At 34.7% G+C, this 17,280-nt stretch overlaps 1 protein-coding gene across 11 annotated transcripts in view; it reads right to left on the bottom strand.

The window, feature by feature from the left end:
- LOC127872828 (RIMS-binding protein 2-like) overlaps nucleotides 1-17,280 on the bottom strand; it is a 185,902-nt gene that overhangs the window by 22,237 nt on the left and 146,385 nt on the right. For 8 of the 11 annotated variants that reach the window (XM_052416251.1, XM_052416297.1, XM_052416259.1 and 5 more), the window contains 11 exons: nucleotides 16,722-16,811; nucleotides 13,795-13,944; nucleotides 10,582-10,817; nucleotides 9,684-9,759; nucleotides 9,319-9,450; nucleotides 8,225-8,323; nucleotides 7,185-7,378; nucleotides 6,841-6,919; nucleotides 6,036-6,059; nucleotides 4,559-4,720; nucleotides 1,871-1,987 (listed from right to left, as the gene is read on the bottom strand). In XM_052416251.1, the coding sequence (XP_052272211.1) occupies nucleotides 1,871-1,987; nucleotides 4,559-4,720; nucleotides 6,036-6,059; nucleotides 6,841-6,919; nucleotides 7,185-7,378; nucleotides 8,225-8,323; nucleotides 9,319-9,450; nucleotides 9,684-9,759; nucleotides 10,582-10,817; nucleotides 13,795-13,944; nucleotides 16,722-16,811 (1,359 nt within the window). The remainder of the gene's footprint in view (nucleotides 1-1,870; nucleotides 1,988-4,558; nucleotides 4,721-6,035; nucleotides 6,060-6,840; nucleotides 6,920-7,184; nucleotides 7,379-8,224; nucleotides 8,324-9,318; nucleotides 9,451-9,683; nucleotides 9,760-10,581; nucleotides 10,818-13,794; nucleotides 13,945-16,721; nucleotides 16,812-17,280) is intronic. The other 3 variants (XM_052416277.1, XM_052416262.1, XM_052416268.1) reach the window with 3 other exon arrangements.

The raw sequence follows: 17,280 nt of genomic DNA, 5'->3' as shown, positions 1-17,280 counted from the left end.
TTGGACAATAAATGTGGCCTCTAGAGTGTTAACAAGGTTTTACTATAGCCATATATAGGAAAAATGCCCCGCCCCTGGTGGCCATGTTTTTAAAGCAACCAAAACCATGTTCGAACTCATCCAAGATATCATTGGGACAAATCTTCTGACCAAGGTTCATGATGATCAGAAAATAACTGTGACCTCTAGAGTGTTAACAAGGTTTTACTATAGCCATAAAAGGAAAATAGCCCAGCCCCCGTGGTGGCCATGTTTTTCAACCAGCTGGCATCATTTTTGAACTCATCCAAGATATTATTGGGATGAATCTTCTGACCGAGTTTCATGAAGATCGGACTATAAATGTGGCCTCTAGAGTGTTAACAAGATTTTACTATAGCCTTATATAGCCATATAAGGAAAAATGCCCCACCCCTTGGCGGCCATGTTTTTCAACCAAACGTAACCATTTTTGAACTCATCCAAGATATCATTGGGACAAAACTTCTGAGCAAGTTTCATGATGATCTGAAAATAAATGTGGCCTCTAGAGTGTTAACAAGGTTTTACTATAGCCCAGTGCTCCAGCTAGGCCTAAATCGAAGGGCGCCGCGCCCTTCCCTCCCGAACCTCCGCCCTGCCCTCCCGAACCTCCGCCCTGCCCCCCCCCCCCCCAAAAAAAAAAAAAAAAAAAAATTTTTTTTTTTTTTTTTTTTTACATATGATAATTCATAAATCTCTTATTACATTGTAATTAGTTTAATCCTCATTGTAGACATTATATTTGAATGGTTTAGTAATAATGGGAATAATACAATTATTTATAACATATAAATTAACATGCAATAGAAAGCATTCCAGAAACACCCGCGCGCTCGAACGTGCCCTTTTCACAAAATACTGCGCGTCGAAAGTGCCCTTTTCACAAAATACTGCGCGTCGAAAGTGCCCTTTTGACAAAAAAGCCACCCTGCCCTTTTCAAATTCTAGCTGGAGCACTGATAGCCATATAAGGAAAAATGCCCCGGCCCCTGGCGGCCATGTTTTTCAACAAACCGACTTCATTTTTTGAACTCATCCAAGATATTATTGGGATGAATCTTCTGACCAAGTTTTATGAGGATCGGACAATAAATGAGGCCTCTAGAGTGTTAACAAGATTTTGCTATAGCCATATATAGCCATATAAGGAAAAATGCCCCGCCCCTTGGCAGCCATGTTTTTCAAGCAAACATAACTTTTTTCGAACTCGTCCAAGATATTATTGAAACCCATCTTCTGACCAAATTTCATGAAGATTGGACAATAAATGTGGCCTCTAGAGAGTGAACAAGGCAAATGTTGATGTTGCACAACGGACAACAGACAAAAGGCGATCACAAAAGCTCTCCATGAGCACGTTGTGCTCAGGTGAGCTAAAAAGTGGTGAAATAACCAACACCAATTGTTGGAAGATAACATGAGTGTAAAGTATCCTCAATGAGGGCCCACTTTTCCAACACACCTTTTTGGTGGTACCTGAAAATTGTATGAGCTCTGAAAAGATGGAAATCTTTCTTGCTGCCAAGAAGTTGCTTCTGCTTAACTACAGTTCTTTATGCAACTACAGTTTCATGATGAGAAATAAAAACATTTCAAAGTGAGAAATGAAAAAACAACTTTCAACATGTGCATAGAAGAGTTTACAATTTAAGACCATGGAATTATTTTCTCAGATGATCACACATGTCACCAAATAATGACTCATATAGTGTTGACAGAATATTATTAACTATTTCATTCTTCATGCTCTAAGAAAGTATAGTATATTTTTGTGATGGTTAATTGTCCATTAATGTCTTTTATTTCAAAACAAACCAACAAAATGTCAGAGATAAATACAAGATGATACCTCCTTTCTCCGTGGTAAATTCCACACTGGAGACCAGTTTGTCGGCATTCTTATCAGCCTTTCCAGCGAGGTTGCGAGCCTGGATCTTCACTACGTTGTTTGTGGCTGGATTTAGGCCTGCAGTTGTATTAAAGGTACACTTTTGTGAATGGACAGTGAATTAAAGGGATGATAGCCTAGGAGTTATGTGAGTCCATTACGCATCCACTAATACACTGTAACTTCAATATAACGCGCTCCGTTATAATGCTGTATCCAATATAACGCTAGGGGTGCTTGGATCCTGTTTTTTCTCCAACCGTCCATTTCTGATTCAAATTCATGTTATGCAACTTCATGTATTTTCGAAAAATTCAAAGATGGTGGCGATCACATCTTGATTGCTTTATTCAACTGTCCATTTAACCGATTTTTAATCGCTTAGAGGATAAATGACACCCACAGCTAATTGGTGTTAATCTGTTGTGTAATGTCAATAAAGGTGTGAAAAACTTGTGTGTCAGTGTTTATTACATGTTTTCCCTATCAGAGCGGTTCGGTGCGCTAATTTCAATAACATAAGTGCAAGCGGAATAATGATAAACTTCAAGTTATTCAAAACGATTAAAACATTCTTACTTTGATATTATTGCAGTTTGTCTATATTAACCGCTGTGAAATATACTGCGCACAGTAAGTATAAAATAGGTTTTTCTGACATTTCATTTTTATTCTAGTATAACGGCATTTAATCTTTCAGTACGTGTACAAAACGTTAATTAAAAAAATCCAGACGATTTATTTACATGCTAACGCAGTGTAATTGTTAACAGAGATTCACTTTCAGTTTTGCCCGGTATCAGAAAGTCCCTGGGAATAAAGGTTTTTACATCACTGCGTATGACTCAATAAAACAATTCTTTGTACATGTATCGTATTGCATTCAATCTAAATTTTAATTTGCTCGTCAAATGAAAGCTCTGTCCCATAATGCACTGTTCTCTTTACACTTCTGAACAAGCGATGTGTTTGTGAAACACTATGTCCCCATATATTTGTCCTTTGACCTTGAATGATGACATTGACCTTTACCTTTCACCACTCACAATGTGCAGTTCCATGAGATACACATGCATGCCAAATATCAAGCTGCTATCTTCAATACTGCAAAAGTGTACATTAAATTAGCGATTTTGACCCATATATGTGACCTTTGACCTTGAAGGATGACCTTGACCTTTCACCACTCAAAATGTGCAACTCTATGAGATACACATGCATGCCAAATATGAAGTTGCTATCTTCAATATTGCAAAAGTTATTGCAAATGTTAAAGTTTGCACAAACACACACAGAAACCAACCAACAGACACGGCAAAAACAATATGCTCCCCACAATAGTGGTGGGGGACATAAAAATGGTGTATGCATATGGTTGTGTTAATGAAATTCTTAAACATATTTATTGTCATAATTTTTCAAGATTATTTTTTTGTGTGATGTAATTTAATTGGATTATCTGATATATGTGCACATCAGAAAAGCAGTATGTACACTGTTATCGATAAGATTCGGTGTATATGAATATATTGGCGAATGATAACACAGCATGGTAATAAACAGGACCTACATTTTAGGCTATACTTTATCTGTTTCGATAGCCCCCTGCAATAAATGAGCTCAAAAACTTAATGCTGTCTGTTTATAACACTGTCGCATGGCTTGGACCCCGTCATCAGCGCTATATTGGAGTAACAGTGTAACAGTTATGTATATGAATTAAATACCAGTCAAAAGACACATATTTCTACATTCACAAAATCTACTGAGGCCATTTTTTAATGAAATAACTAATAATGCCAGAAAACTTATTATTTCATAATTACACAATTTAAAATTCAAGTTCTAATAACATGGGCACCAGGATCTTTGCCAAATGAGATAACAAGCTAAGGCTTTATAATACATGTTTGTTAATTGCACCTTGCATTGGCTATAGGGTAGAATATGTCAGTATATTGAGTATATGTTTCAGAGATTGCATGCACATCATCACTGCCACAGCAAGCAATAACAAGTATACATACTGATCAGTTTCTTTAAAATCATGAAAATACAGATGATGTTTGCATAGAAAGGGTAAAGGTTTGGTTGTTGTTTCATTTGTGTGTATGCCTAACATAATATATTTAATTCATTTTTTTTTAAATAAGATTTTGTGTACATGGAAAATTATTAAAGATTCCCATAACAAAACAAAGTATAAACAACAACTAAAATTGAAAATCTTTCTAAACATAGCAAGTCAAATTATTCAAAATAAAAAGCAAACTACATTATCTAACATAAATGATAATGCCATGGCAATGTTATTAGATATTGTTATCAACTTTGTGAATAAAGTCATGCAAATAGGTGTTTTAGAAACAGTTAACATGTTATTGCTACACATAATAAGGGTCAATTAAATTAATTTCCCCAGATACCAAAATGCTGTTAAATGTTTTCAGTTAGCAAATATTTTTTCGTACTGCATGCTCTAAAAAAAGATTAAAATAAGTATAAATATGCACAAACAATAATACATTTTTACTCATTTAGAAATTTGTGTATGTAATTTGAAATTGCGCAAAAAACTAACTCATTCAAACTATAGAGAAAAGCATGCCATTTTCTATGTTTCCATGGTAACATAAACACCAAGAATACCTGACAATGTATAAGAGAAGACCCCTGGTTTAGCCACCCACACCTCTACATTGTTAACATAGATGGCGTGATGCAGTCTGCTGTCGCCGGGTGTCCAGCTCACAGTTGCCGTGGTGGCAGTGAGGTCAAATACACGCAGGTCAAACGGGGTGGGGATCACATCTGCGTGCGGGGAGAACGGTGGGAAATGTTACATTTGTTAAATAATGATAGAGACGTTACATATTGTCGGAGTACTGCAGGCTGCAAATGATTATGAATTTGTAACAATTGTAGGGAGACATGATTTTGGTTCACCATGGGCTAAAAATACTTATTGTGCATTGAAAGTAATCAGGTTGAATTACCTTTTGTAATAATCATAAAACAGAACTTAAAACATTTTTGAAAAAATCCTCACAATAAAATGAAAAAAAACTTGAATCAAACATGTAAAATAGCTTTCCGCAATATTTCAATAATAGGGCTGTTGACCAAAGTTGTTAAATGTCTATTTCATGTATGAAGGATTTTTAACAAATGTTTTGTTTAAATCAATAGATATTCGTAAATTGAACAGTTGTTTATGCTTACATAGGTATTTTTAATCCAAAGGTTTTTCATAGACATTTTAGCAAAACCTCTTTTAAAAGAGAAAAGTTTGTAAAAGGTATTTAAACAATATTTTGGATTGCACCAAAATGCATTAATTGATTAGGATAACTTTCATAGAAGTCAGCATTTAGTATACAGTAAAAAATAAGGTTCTAAAACTTAATTCACTTCCAAAATATGTTCCTGAAGGTTTGATTGAATAAAATGTCTCCCTACAGTTTGTTAACATAATTATGGTGACAGGCACATTCTAGCTGCAATTCTTTGCTATATCCTTCTAGTAATAAACCTTGAACTAAGCAGCCACCAAGCTAAGTTGCATGATAATAATACTACTCTGTATTGTTGTTCTCCCAAGCTTTTGAAGATGAACACCAAATGTCTTCTCTTGAGTACAAATATATGAGAGATTCTGATGATGATGATGATTTAGTTCATTTATGCTACTGATACTCCATTACTCAAATCTGAGTATTCAACTCTGATTAAAATTACAGAACAATGTTTAAGCAATTTTTTTCCCTGACATCTAAATCCATATCACAATTTGTATTAATAAGACAAAATTAATACTAGTGAATATGAAAATGTTAAAGTCCTGGTCAGTTATTTATATTGCTAAAAAAATACTTGTGCACATACGGAAATATAAATGATACACATTATACTTTTAAAGCCATAACAAAGCCCTTAGAATGCATGAACAAATATGAAATTGTTCAAGATTGACAAAATTTGCCTGTTTAATATACAGTGACAAAATATTGATTTTGATTCCAGAAATACATCAATAATCATTCAATTACATTAATAGTGTTGTTAAAATGATTTATGGGAAAGGTTGAATGGGCAGAGATCAAGAGATAATTCTTGAATGCATTACCTGTCTCCATATGAAAATATCGATCTACAATTAATATTGAATTAAATATGTATATGATTAATAAGAAGCTAAGATGGTAATAACTATACTAAAGAACAAATAAAGAAAATGCAAGTAAATGCCTCTATAAACTAAAATAGAATGTACAACACTCAAAGGTCTTTACATTAGTTGAAACATAAAAAGTGTTTATGTTTTATAGAAAAATAATCACAAGCAAAGATGGTAGTTACTATATTAAAGAAATGATAAAAGAATTGCTTATTAATGCCCCCAGAAACTGTAATAATATATTGATATAATGTATGTCATTAATAATATTCAGGATGTGAGAGCAATACAAACAGAAGGTACAACACTAAAAGGTCTTTTCATTCGTTGAAGCATAAAACTTACTCATATGGCAATCAAGCACTTATTTATTTTTTTACACTGCATTATCTTAAAAGTTAAGTATGAAACTATCTGCGTGGATTACTACTATATTATCTAATACTTCTTCTACTTATCAGTTATCTAATATAATGTACATCATTATCTATAATTAGCTCATATACTTCATCATCTGCATGGCGCAGAGAGACGCTTAAAGCTTAAAGTCTACATAATAAAGTGCATTGAAAACAAATGTCAGGGACTACGCCTTGCATATTTACAAACAAAATTGTATTAATTGGTGAATGCTGTATCTAAAATTAACAAAGTCTATAAAAAAAATCAACACTTCAACCTTAAAATTTTCTAAAGCAATATGAAACAATAGGCTGCACTGCACTAATGTTATATTCAATATATCACACCCTACCTTTGCCGACCAGTATGGTGCACTGGTTGTCGTGGGACTGGCCCTCGGAGCTGATACAACGAACACTGACTCTGTGAATCTGAAATGCAGTTGAATTATAGAACCTTCATTGCTGTTTTAAATCATCAATTCTCTAAACAAAGTCCAATCTATAAAGCATCATATCATTAAACCCTCAGTTGTAGGATTAATATAATAATGATGCGCAATTGCTACTTAGTTCAGAGCTATCGTTATGAACATAATTATAAGTGCAATGGCCACAAAAATATTAAACATTTCAACAACAAAATATAAAACAAACAGGTCCATTTCATTGGAGGAACATTTGTTGAAAGATCTACCTTTCTAGATTCCACATTTTCTAAGAGAGCTTTAGTGCGTTCATTTCCGCGCACGAGGAGCTTGAAGTCTCCATCGAGGAACACATGGTAGGAGCGTATCTCGTCTGGGGCGATGTTATCTGGTGGAGACCAGCTGACCAGGATGCTGGTGGCGAGCTGACGGTCCAGCTGCAGACTGCGTGGAAACGGAGCACCTGTAGTGAAGTGTTGATATGTGTCGCGTTCAGAGAAAACTGGGCATAATGCCTGTGCGTAAAGTGTCATCCCCGATTAGCCTGTGCAGTCTGCACAGGCTAATCAGGGACGACACTTTCCGCCTAAACAAGATTTTCAGTAAGAATAGACTATATTTAAACGAAAAACACCATAAAAGTGGAAAGTGATCGTCCCTGATTAGCTTGTGTGGACATGCATTATGCCCAGTTTTCTCAGAACGCGACTCATATGATGATATTGCTGTTCAGTCAAAGGGTGTTAGGGTACATATGAGCCATGCCCTGAGAAAACCTGAACTTAATGCATGTGCATAAAGTATCTTACCAGATTTGCCTGTGCAATATGCATACGCTAATCTGCAACAACATTTTCCATCTGGACTGGATTTTAGCTTTTTAAGCTACTTTCTCGTGTTAAAAGAAAAAGGCCATGGAAGTTGAAAGTATCATTCTTGATTAACCCTTTGCATGCTGGGAAATTTGTTGTCTGCTAAAATGTTGTCTGCTGAATTTCTTAAATAAGAATTTTCTTCGATTTTTTGCAAAGAATACTATCAGAATAGCAAACAGTTTGGATCCTGATTAGACGCCACGTTCTGTGGCGTCTCATCTGGATCCAAACTGTTTGCAAAGGCCTTTAAAATCCAGTTCCAGCGCTAAAAGGGTTAACATCTGCGGACTCCACAGGCTAATCTGGGATGATACTCTACTCACATGCATCTAGTCTTAGAATTGTAAAACACTAGCTACATCTATTAACAATATTACTTGAAATAGTATACCAGTTATTGTTCAATAAAGGTAGTTTACACTGGGATAGCTCACCAGAATGTAAGCGGCCTTTAACAGCACTGTTGGCATGGTTAACAACAGCTGTCTGCTCCTCATCAAGGTCACTTCCTTGCTCATCTTTCAACTTGGACTCTATAATATTAGGTTTAAATAAAATGCAAATATAAACTGTAATCATAAACAAGAGCACCGCTTAACGGGTGCCACGCTCGGCTGCGAAAAGCTTGTCAGAATTTTTTATTTTTTTTAAGAGGTCACAGTGACCTTGACCTTTGACCTAGTGACCCAAAACGGGTGTGGCGTATAGAACTCATCAAGGTGCATCTACATATGAAGTTTCAAAGTTGTAGGTGGAAGCACTTTGATTTTAGAGCCAATGTAAAGGTTTTAGCACGACGCTGGCCAGTGTCTTCATAAAAAATCTACAAGCTGGAACACATTGTCCACTTGTCTGTAGGTCATGTAGGTGGACTCACGTACCAAAAATCAGCTCAATATCTTAATGGGTCACGTATTTTTTTTCCAGAAAAGAGGATGCCAGACTGACAGAACGACAGACAGTGCAACCGCTATTGCCCCTCCTACCGGGGGTGTACAAATATTTTTATTCTTAAATGATCGAAGGAAAATAATAAAATTCAGACTCAATCTTTATATACCATCGGGTTAGCTTATAAAAGCAACTTCTTTTAAATTCCACTGATTATTGCAATTAGTTATAATTATGATTCTCCCACAATGTTCATGCAGATGGGACACCGACATTGTGTGCATCAACTTATAATCACCACTACCTGCAGTGGCCAGAAGACGTGAGACATACCTTCCAGGCCAGTTTTGAGTGGCCAGTAGACTGAGACATACCTTTAAGGCCAGTTTTCAGTGGCGAGTAGACGTGAGACATACCTTACAGGAGGTCCTTTTTCAGTGGCCAGTAGACGTGAGACATACCTTCCAGGCCAGTTTTCAGTGGCAAGTTACACGAGACATACCTTACAGAAGGTCAGTTTTCAGTGGCCAGTAGACATAAGACATACCTTACAGGAGGTCAGTTTTCAGTGGCCAGTTGACATAAGACATACCTTCCAGGAGGTCAGTTTTCAGTGGCAAGTAGACATAAGACATACCTTCCAGGAGGTCCGGTTTCTCCAGTTCAGCACTGCTGTCCAGGTCAGGGGCGGCCATACTGTTGGCGGCGGTGCTGTCCTCCTCCTGACCTGCAAGGGCCATCGCCGTCTGGAAGTCCTCCATGTCCTCCTCTGTAAGTTAAAGACGGAATATAAAAAATAAGTTTTGGGCTAAAAAAGGGGGTTTCTGAAAATCAAGAGTGTCCGAAAACTAAAAAGTACTTCCAGTAGAGATAAAAATAATGACATGTCACTATTAAGAAAATTAATAATTTTTCTTCACAAGTCCTTACTTTTAAATTAATCTTTTGTTCTGTCCTTTATATACATTCTAGAAATGCTACGCCACGATATCCAACTCTCACCTGCTACTTTCTGTATGAAGTTAGATGGCACCAGTCCACGTTTACCATCCAACAATTCCCCATCAAAGAAGCCATCCTGAAATGTAAACCCTGGATTGCAACCTTTGCAACATGGGCTTAATGGACCAATCACTGTGTATATGACTGTCACAAGAATAATCACAGAACTCCAAAATTGATACAGCATGTTTTAGCTATATCCAGTATTTAACACACTTGATTGATAAGATAAGGAATTCACATAGATATTCTTCAATTTTACATTCTTTTGTGGCAAGATTATTCATATAAGAAAATTGTATTAATGACACCTTTTTTGCAAAAGGAAATTTATTACCGGTATGTCATATTTTGTATAAAACAAAACATCAAATATTAAAGATTTTTATCTATGATTAAAAAAAGAAATAAAAGAAACAGATTATTTTAACTTGTTAAGTTATGGTTCCTTTCGCAGAGTGGGAAATCATGTGATTGTCAAGATGGCCACATCCAATCTCGAGAAAGGTATTTTTGGCATGTTTATACCCTTTATTTTTTAGTATAACTATTTATACTAGCATTTATTTGGTATAAATATTCGCTCTTTATCTCCACTTTACTCGCTAGCAGTTTGCCAAATGACCTTATTTCAGCTCCCCTTAGTAAATTAGCGGCAAGTAAAGTAGAAATTTAAAGAAAATTTGAACACGAAATAAATGCTTATCAATTTTGTATTGATATTGCTGGAAAGTGAGCGTCATTTAAAAATTAAACAAAAGTCATAAAGAGCATACAATGGCAAAAAATATCTGTCTCAGCATGGACGTCGCAATCTCGACTATCATGTCTTTACCCTCTCTATGATTCATTTATTCAAACTTCTATCATGATGATCAATAAAAGAATGTGGTCATACCTCATCCATTTCTCCATATACGAGCACATAGTCTCCAGCCTTAAGAGGTAGTTCAGCCTCTGGGTTCTCATTGGGGGAAAAGACGTAAGGGTCGTAGCTATATTTAGCAATATACACCTGGATCGGACCCTTCTTTGCAAGCACTGACAAGCGACTCTCAAGAACGGACATTTCGGACATGTCCCTCTCTACCTGCTGATCTCCCCTGCTTTCCATGCCAGAATCTTCTCCCTTGTCTGAAATGATTATTGGGCTATTGTATTATGAGATCTGCAATAATTTATAAATTTACAGGCTCTTCATTGCAAAAGAATATCAATAATATAACTATGAAAATCTTGATAAACCTCTGCCTGGTACATAACTGAAAGTAATTACTTATTTGAAGTTCTATTACAACAAAACATATTACGATAAATTTAATTTAAATCCTGCATTAATTGATTTGTGTAGTCCAGTCTTTTATTCTTACAGTATGTTGCTTTTTCACATCATGAACAAAGCTGGGAAAATGAATTCAGAGTTATCATCAGAAGTAGATCTATAATTGCTAGTTGTTTCACACCTGTATGATAGTACAAACACCAGGTTAGTGGTTCAACTTCAAACATAACTACATACGAGATGATGTGAAAATGTGTTTATTTCAAACTTCCTTAAAACACCAATTATGCAACTAATGCAAGCAATATCATAATTTAAGTAGAACAAATAATTACTGCTTCTCATAAAATCTGGTCAAAAGTATAAGCATCTATGATTTTATAATTAATGTTTAGTTTCAGAAAACAGCAAAAGAGTTTACAAGTTTTGTGTGTAAGATATACATATTAATTGCAATTGGCATCAAGGTATATACTTTTAAGACAAAAAGACCAGAATCAAATGTTGCATGCTTTTTGGTGCAGTTTGTTCAAGATTATTTATTTCTGTCAGGAAGTGTCATGCTCTCCATGTTATAATACACTTTGGCATCACACACTTCCATAGCATTACACCCCATAGCATATCACACCTGAGAACTTTGGTTATTTTTAAACATTAGCATATTCCAAGTAAAGTAAAAGAATTATTTGCCATTTACTTCAGTACAAAACCAAATTAATATTTGCTTTAAATGGTATGGGTTATAAACGTATCAAAGATCTAAATCTGGCAAAGCTAAGACTACATTAAACATAAACAGCAAACTTTACACATACCGAATGTTGCATAATGTAACTAAACATTACTTAAAGAGATTTAAATGATTTATTTATAAAGAGAGATTTTTTATATTGATTTAGTTACTAAACATGAAAGGCTTTATCAAATATCAATTCCTTGTTAAAAGTAATTTAATTTAAAAACATGTAATAAAACAAGGGACAAAATTGTCACAAAACCAGGTTTTCAATTTAAAAAAGTCTGATAAAGGGAGACAACTGCAACTCAAAATGTGCATTGCTACTGATTGTTAATGACAATTACCCCCCTTGTTTCAAAATCAATCTGTTTTTCGACACCGTGACCTAGTATCTGACCCAGCATGACCCATATTCGAACTTGACCTAGATATTGTCTAGATACAACTTCTGACCAAGTTTCGTAAAGATCGGATGAAAACTATTTGAATTAGAAAGCGGATAACATGCTCAATGTTTAAAACGCACTTAATGACCCCGTGACCTAGTTTTTAATCAGGCATGACCCATATTGGAACTTGACATAGATATTGTCTAGATACAACTTCTGACCAAGTTTCGTAAAGATCAGATGAAAACTATTTGAATTAGAGAGCGGACAAGCTTGTTCCGCCAGCCCGCCAGCCCGCCTGCATTCGCCAATCTAATAACCATTTTTTCCTTCGGAAAACCTGGTTAATAATTAATCTATTAATGGTTCATAAATAACTTTGTTGCTAGTGGCTATTTACAATACATATTCCTTTACTAATGCAATTTTACACAGCATTGGGAAAACATCTCCTTCAGTCTATATTAATAAATATTATTTCCTTTGAAATCACTTAACATCAAGTTATTGTTGTTGTTGTTGTTGCTGCTGCAAATTAAAACAACCCTTTCAAAGGCAGACAATTACAGATTATTTCAACACCATTTAAAATCAAAACCAGCATGATTTTATTGTATATGGACATACATTTACAAGCTTAATGTCCCTGCAGCTGATCTTTTCAGTTTATCACTAACTGGCATCTAATGAAGTTTCACCACAAAGAGCTTGCCTTACGAGCAATATAATCAAAAAGTAATAGGTCACAAGGCACATATCTGGTTTGAAAAAGGCATTTTTGGCTGATCAATAATGAGGCGTGGGATTGTGTTGCCCTGATCTTGCTGATCTTGCCTGTTTATAACACTACATTATAGCCAGTCATTACTAGAGCAGACCTTGTAAATTGTGCAAATAGATTTAAAGTTCAAAACTTGCATATATAATGGATTGGATTCATAACACTTCCTCAATTTAATAATTGTCAATTTATGAGGGATATTGAATGTTTTCCTTGAAATATTTCTTTTTCAACAACACAAACACTGTAAAACTATTATTATCAGAATACTAATAAATGTTACATGTATAAAACCTTACTAGATTTTATGTTCTTGCAAAAGCTCCCACATTATTGTTGTCAATATAATAGCATGTATGGGGACTAACATAAATTGTGTGCCATCTTTTGGGTATTCAAAAACTGATAGTTCATGGTTTCCAACAATCTAAATCCTTCTTAAAAAAATTAAAAATCACAAAGTTCTTGGAGTAAAGCATACAAAGTTGTCAGAGTAAAGCACACAAAGTTATCAAAGTAAAGCATACAAAGTTGTAAGAGTAAAGCACACAAAGTTGTAAAAGTAAAGCATACAAAGTTGCAAGAGTAAAACACACATAGTTTTCAGAGTAAAGCACACGCATTTGTAAAAGTAAAGCATACAAAGTTGCAAGAGTAAAGCACACATAGTTGTCAGAGTAAAACACACAAAGCTATCAAAGTAAAGCATACACAGTTGTAAGAGTAAAGCACACATAGTTGTCAGAGTAAAGCTTACATAGTTATCAGAGTCAACTATACAAGTTATTAAGCAGATGACAACCAAAGCAAGACTACCCACGGAGCAGAACACCAACATTAAACTAAGCTACGCAGCCCTACAAAACAACAACAACTCTAACACAAGCATGAACGGGTAAGTGCATGCTCTCAATCACCTGATTTGGAACTGTCGTCTGAATCAGACTGATTTTCAAGTTCTTTTAATTTTTCAGCTATTGCAAGAAGTTCTGGATCTTCAAAGTCTGCCTTATCTGGGTCGGGCGAAGGATTGTCAGACTGGTTTATGTCTTCATCGTCTGCAAAACCTAAACCAGACAAAACTCTCCCATTTGGAGGTAAGCGAATGAATAATAGGAATGCATTTCATTTGCTAAAAATCAACCAGTAGATTGTTATGTGATGATTCTTATCGATAAATTATAATGCGAGACCTCAATTATGAGAATTGCAGTATCCTATAGATATTCATAATAGTTTTCAAGAATTGTAAAATACAAAATTTGAAAAGCGTTTTATTTTTCTGTTTTTGATAAAATGACAAAAAAAAATTTATCATATGATACAAAATTTCTCCATCAAAACATCATAAAAGGTTATTGCTTATACACTTATGATTAAAAGTCTTAATTCACAACACAGTGCAAATGATTCAATAGTAAATTCATTTTGATACCCTCAAGAACACTGACAAATGTCCTTTAAACTTAAGTCACAATGTATGAAGTAACATGCAAAACAACTTAAGCCTGAAACCAGAGAGTTAAGCAACAACAAGTATGGGGAAACTAGTAGCGTTTAACAATGTATTTGCTATTGTAAATTGCAAACCTGTATGAAACATTATAAATACAGAGAAAAGGCCCAATCCTTGATCATAAGACTATATTTACTTTGATCTCAACCTGGTGTTTGTGACAGGGAATTCCCATCAGGAATGAACAGAAAAAGTGACAAACTCGTTCTGTTTTTAAGAATCATTAATGGCTCTTATAAATGTATTGCACATAAGGGCTGAATGCAATATTGCCATACAAGACTCTGATGACAAAAGACAGTTTTTCCTACTTCATTTAATGCAAAATAAGCCCATCCATTACACAATCAATATGAATTGCTCATTAGGCATTGCAAGATGCTAATGGAAACATGTTTGATATTTCAGCTGCAGTCACGTGATTTATGCACACGTAATAACATGACAGGAAAGATTTATGCTATCTCTAATGAGCATAACTAATATTTTCCAGTGGTTTTATGTGAATGACAGGGCTTGTTAAACCTTTCAGCGCTGGAACCAAATTTCAAAGGCCTTTGCAAACAGTTTGGATCCAGATGAGACGCCACAGAATGTGGCGTCTCATCAGGATCTAAACTGTTTGCTATTCTGATAGTATTCTTTGAAAAAAATCGAAGAAAATGCTAATTTTAGAAATTCAGCAGACAACATTTTAGCATACGACAAATTTCACAGCATGCAAAGGGTTAAAATATTCAAGCCTGCTGTGCTTTATCAGAAGTCAATTTATTTTGCTGTAAATTTTGCTGCCAGACTGGTCAATATCCATACATGGAAATGTTAATTAAAGTGAACAATAACATGGAAATTTAAGTGATAACAAGAGCCGTCTCCATAGGGATATATGCCCCCTATAAACACTTTGATAGAAAATATGAGCATTTTTCAAAACCTAAACGCATATTTCGAAACCTAAACGTGGACAAGGTCAAGGTCAAAGGGGTCAAAATTTGTGTGCGTATGGAAAGGCCTTGTCCATATACACATGCATACCAAATATGAATGTTACATCTGAAGCGACATAAAAGTTATGAGCATTTTTCAAAACCTAAATGCACGGACGGACAGACAGATGGACATTGGGATCACTATAATTATGCTCTCCTCAGCAGGGGCATAAACACCACAGTTGTCATCAAGCCAAATGGTTGAAATCTGTTTTCCCCAATGTGCTAAAAATATGACACACATTGGTTAAAAGTTTTATTTTATTATAATTGTTGAACAAGAGGGCCATGGGCCCTAAAGCACTCATCTGAGACCCAAATGAACTTGTCTATTCTGAAACAGTGCAAGCTAAATAAGAAGACGAATACCACTTGCCGATATTACACTGATTTAAGACAAAAATATATTTAACGTACATTTTATATTAACCCATCTGTGCATAAATTCCACAAGTTCTTTGTTTCTTGTGATAGATCTAGTATAAGAAATACAATCCTTATTAGTTCTGTTCAATAGGTTTCACCACCATTACAATACATGTAGAACTTACATGTTCTTACAATATATTTTGTGTAATTTTGTATTCTAATTGACTTTTATGTCATAAATTTGTTAATTTTTTGCATTCACATGACAGAAATTAATGTGTATATTACAATTTGATTGAAATGAGATCTGCCTTTTTGCTAAATACAGCTAGATGCGATTATAATAAATGCACAGTTACTTGAACACAATTATTAAACCATAAATCTATTAACCCATTGTGGAAAAGTTCAAGCTAGTATCAAAGAATATATATATATATATATATGCACAAATGCAGATGTTAAATAGTTATATTTTTGCGAAGCACTTGTTATTTCAGAGTATCGTGTACACGTTAAGAATAGGGAAGTTGTACATCATGCTGATGCAAAATGTTTACATTTATTAATAATGACATGTAGCTATGTATCATTTAAAGGATACGGTATTAACTTTAGATAATTCTATCTTATAGATAACCAAGTAACACTTTAAGCTAAATGACACCAATCACACTGATGTTTTTTATGTAAGAAGACAAATAATTAATTGAAATTCTTTAAAAAATTGAGCAATTGCTTTTTAGTAGAAAGGCATTCTATTGGAAGGGCATTCAGATTTTGATGTTATAAGTAATTCCAGTAATGGTTAAGGCTGGAACAGTGACATTCCTAATAAATTTTCCTGACCAGTTTAAAAATGAAAAATATTATAGTCATTAAGGTAACAGCATAAAATAACATGGTTTTACATATAAGTATGCCATACATATTGAATGTAAGGCTGATAGTATAGTCTCCCTTGGCATACCTGTATCGGTTCCCCCTGACTTTGTGGACTCCGAGTGTTCATGAAGATTGGTTCCCTTCTTTGTGCCTGCTTCCACTGCTGGTTTGATCTCTGGGATTGTAACAAACATAATCATTTGATAATAATACAAGAAATATCTTTAAAAAAGATATACGGCGTAAATAGTTTAATGAATGAGATCAAGGATAGCGAATGTCTTTTTCTGTGCAGTTCTTAGCTGCATCACACGCAGTACGGGATGTTACGGGGAGTTTTCGCGGCTTATTTTACATTATAACATATTGCTGGTCATAAACCTATAGATACAAAACAGAAAACCAAAAGAAGAATGGAAGTGAAATTTAAACATATGAGTCAACCGGCCACACGAGAAGTATCCGTATTTATAGGCGCGTTCTTCGAACAAACCTGTTTTAGTGGTTTGTTGGGCATTGCTATTTGATTCGATTATTAACATTATCAATTATCATCGTGCTAATGCTTAAAGTAATATTATGGGCATTTTGCACTGTTGAATTGAGCTGAAAAGAATTAACAGGTCAAAATAGTTAGTTAAAAT

Source organism: Dreissena polymorpha, chromosome 1 (assembly GCF_020536995.1).
Source record: "Dreissena polymorpha isolate Duluth1 chromosome 1, UMN_Dpol_1.0, whole genome shotgun sequence".
Taxonomy (NCBI): domain Eukaryota; kingdom Metazoa; phylum Mollusca; class Bivalvia; order Myida; family Dreissenidae; genus Dreissena; species Dreissena polymorpha.
The sequence above is the reverse complement of the archived record's forward strand: the minus strand, read 5'-3'. Positions and strand labels throughout refer to the sequence as shown.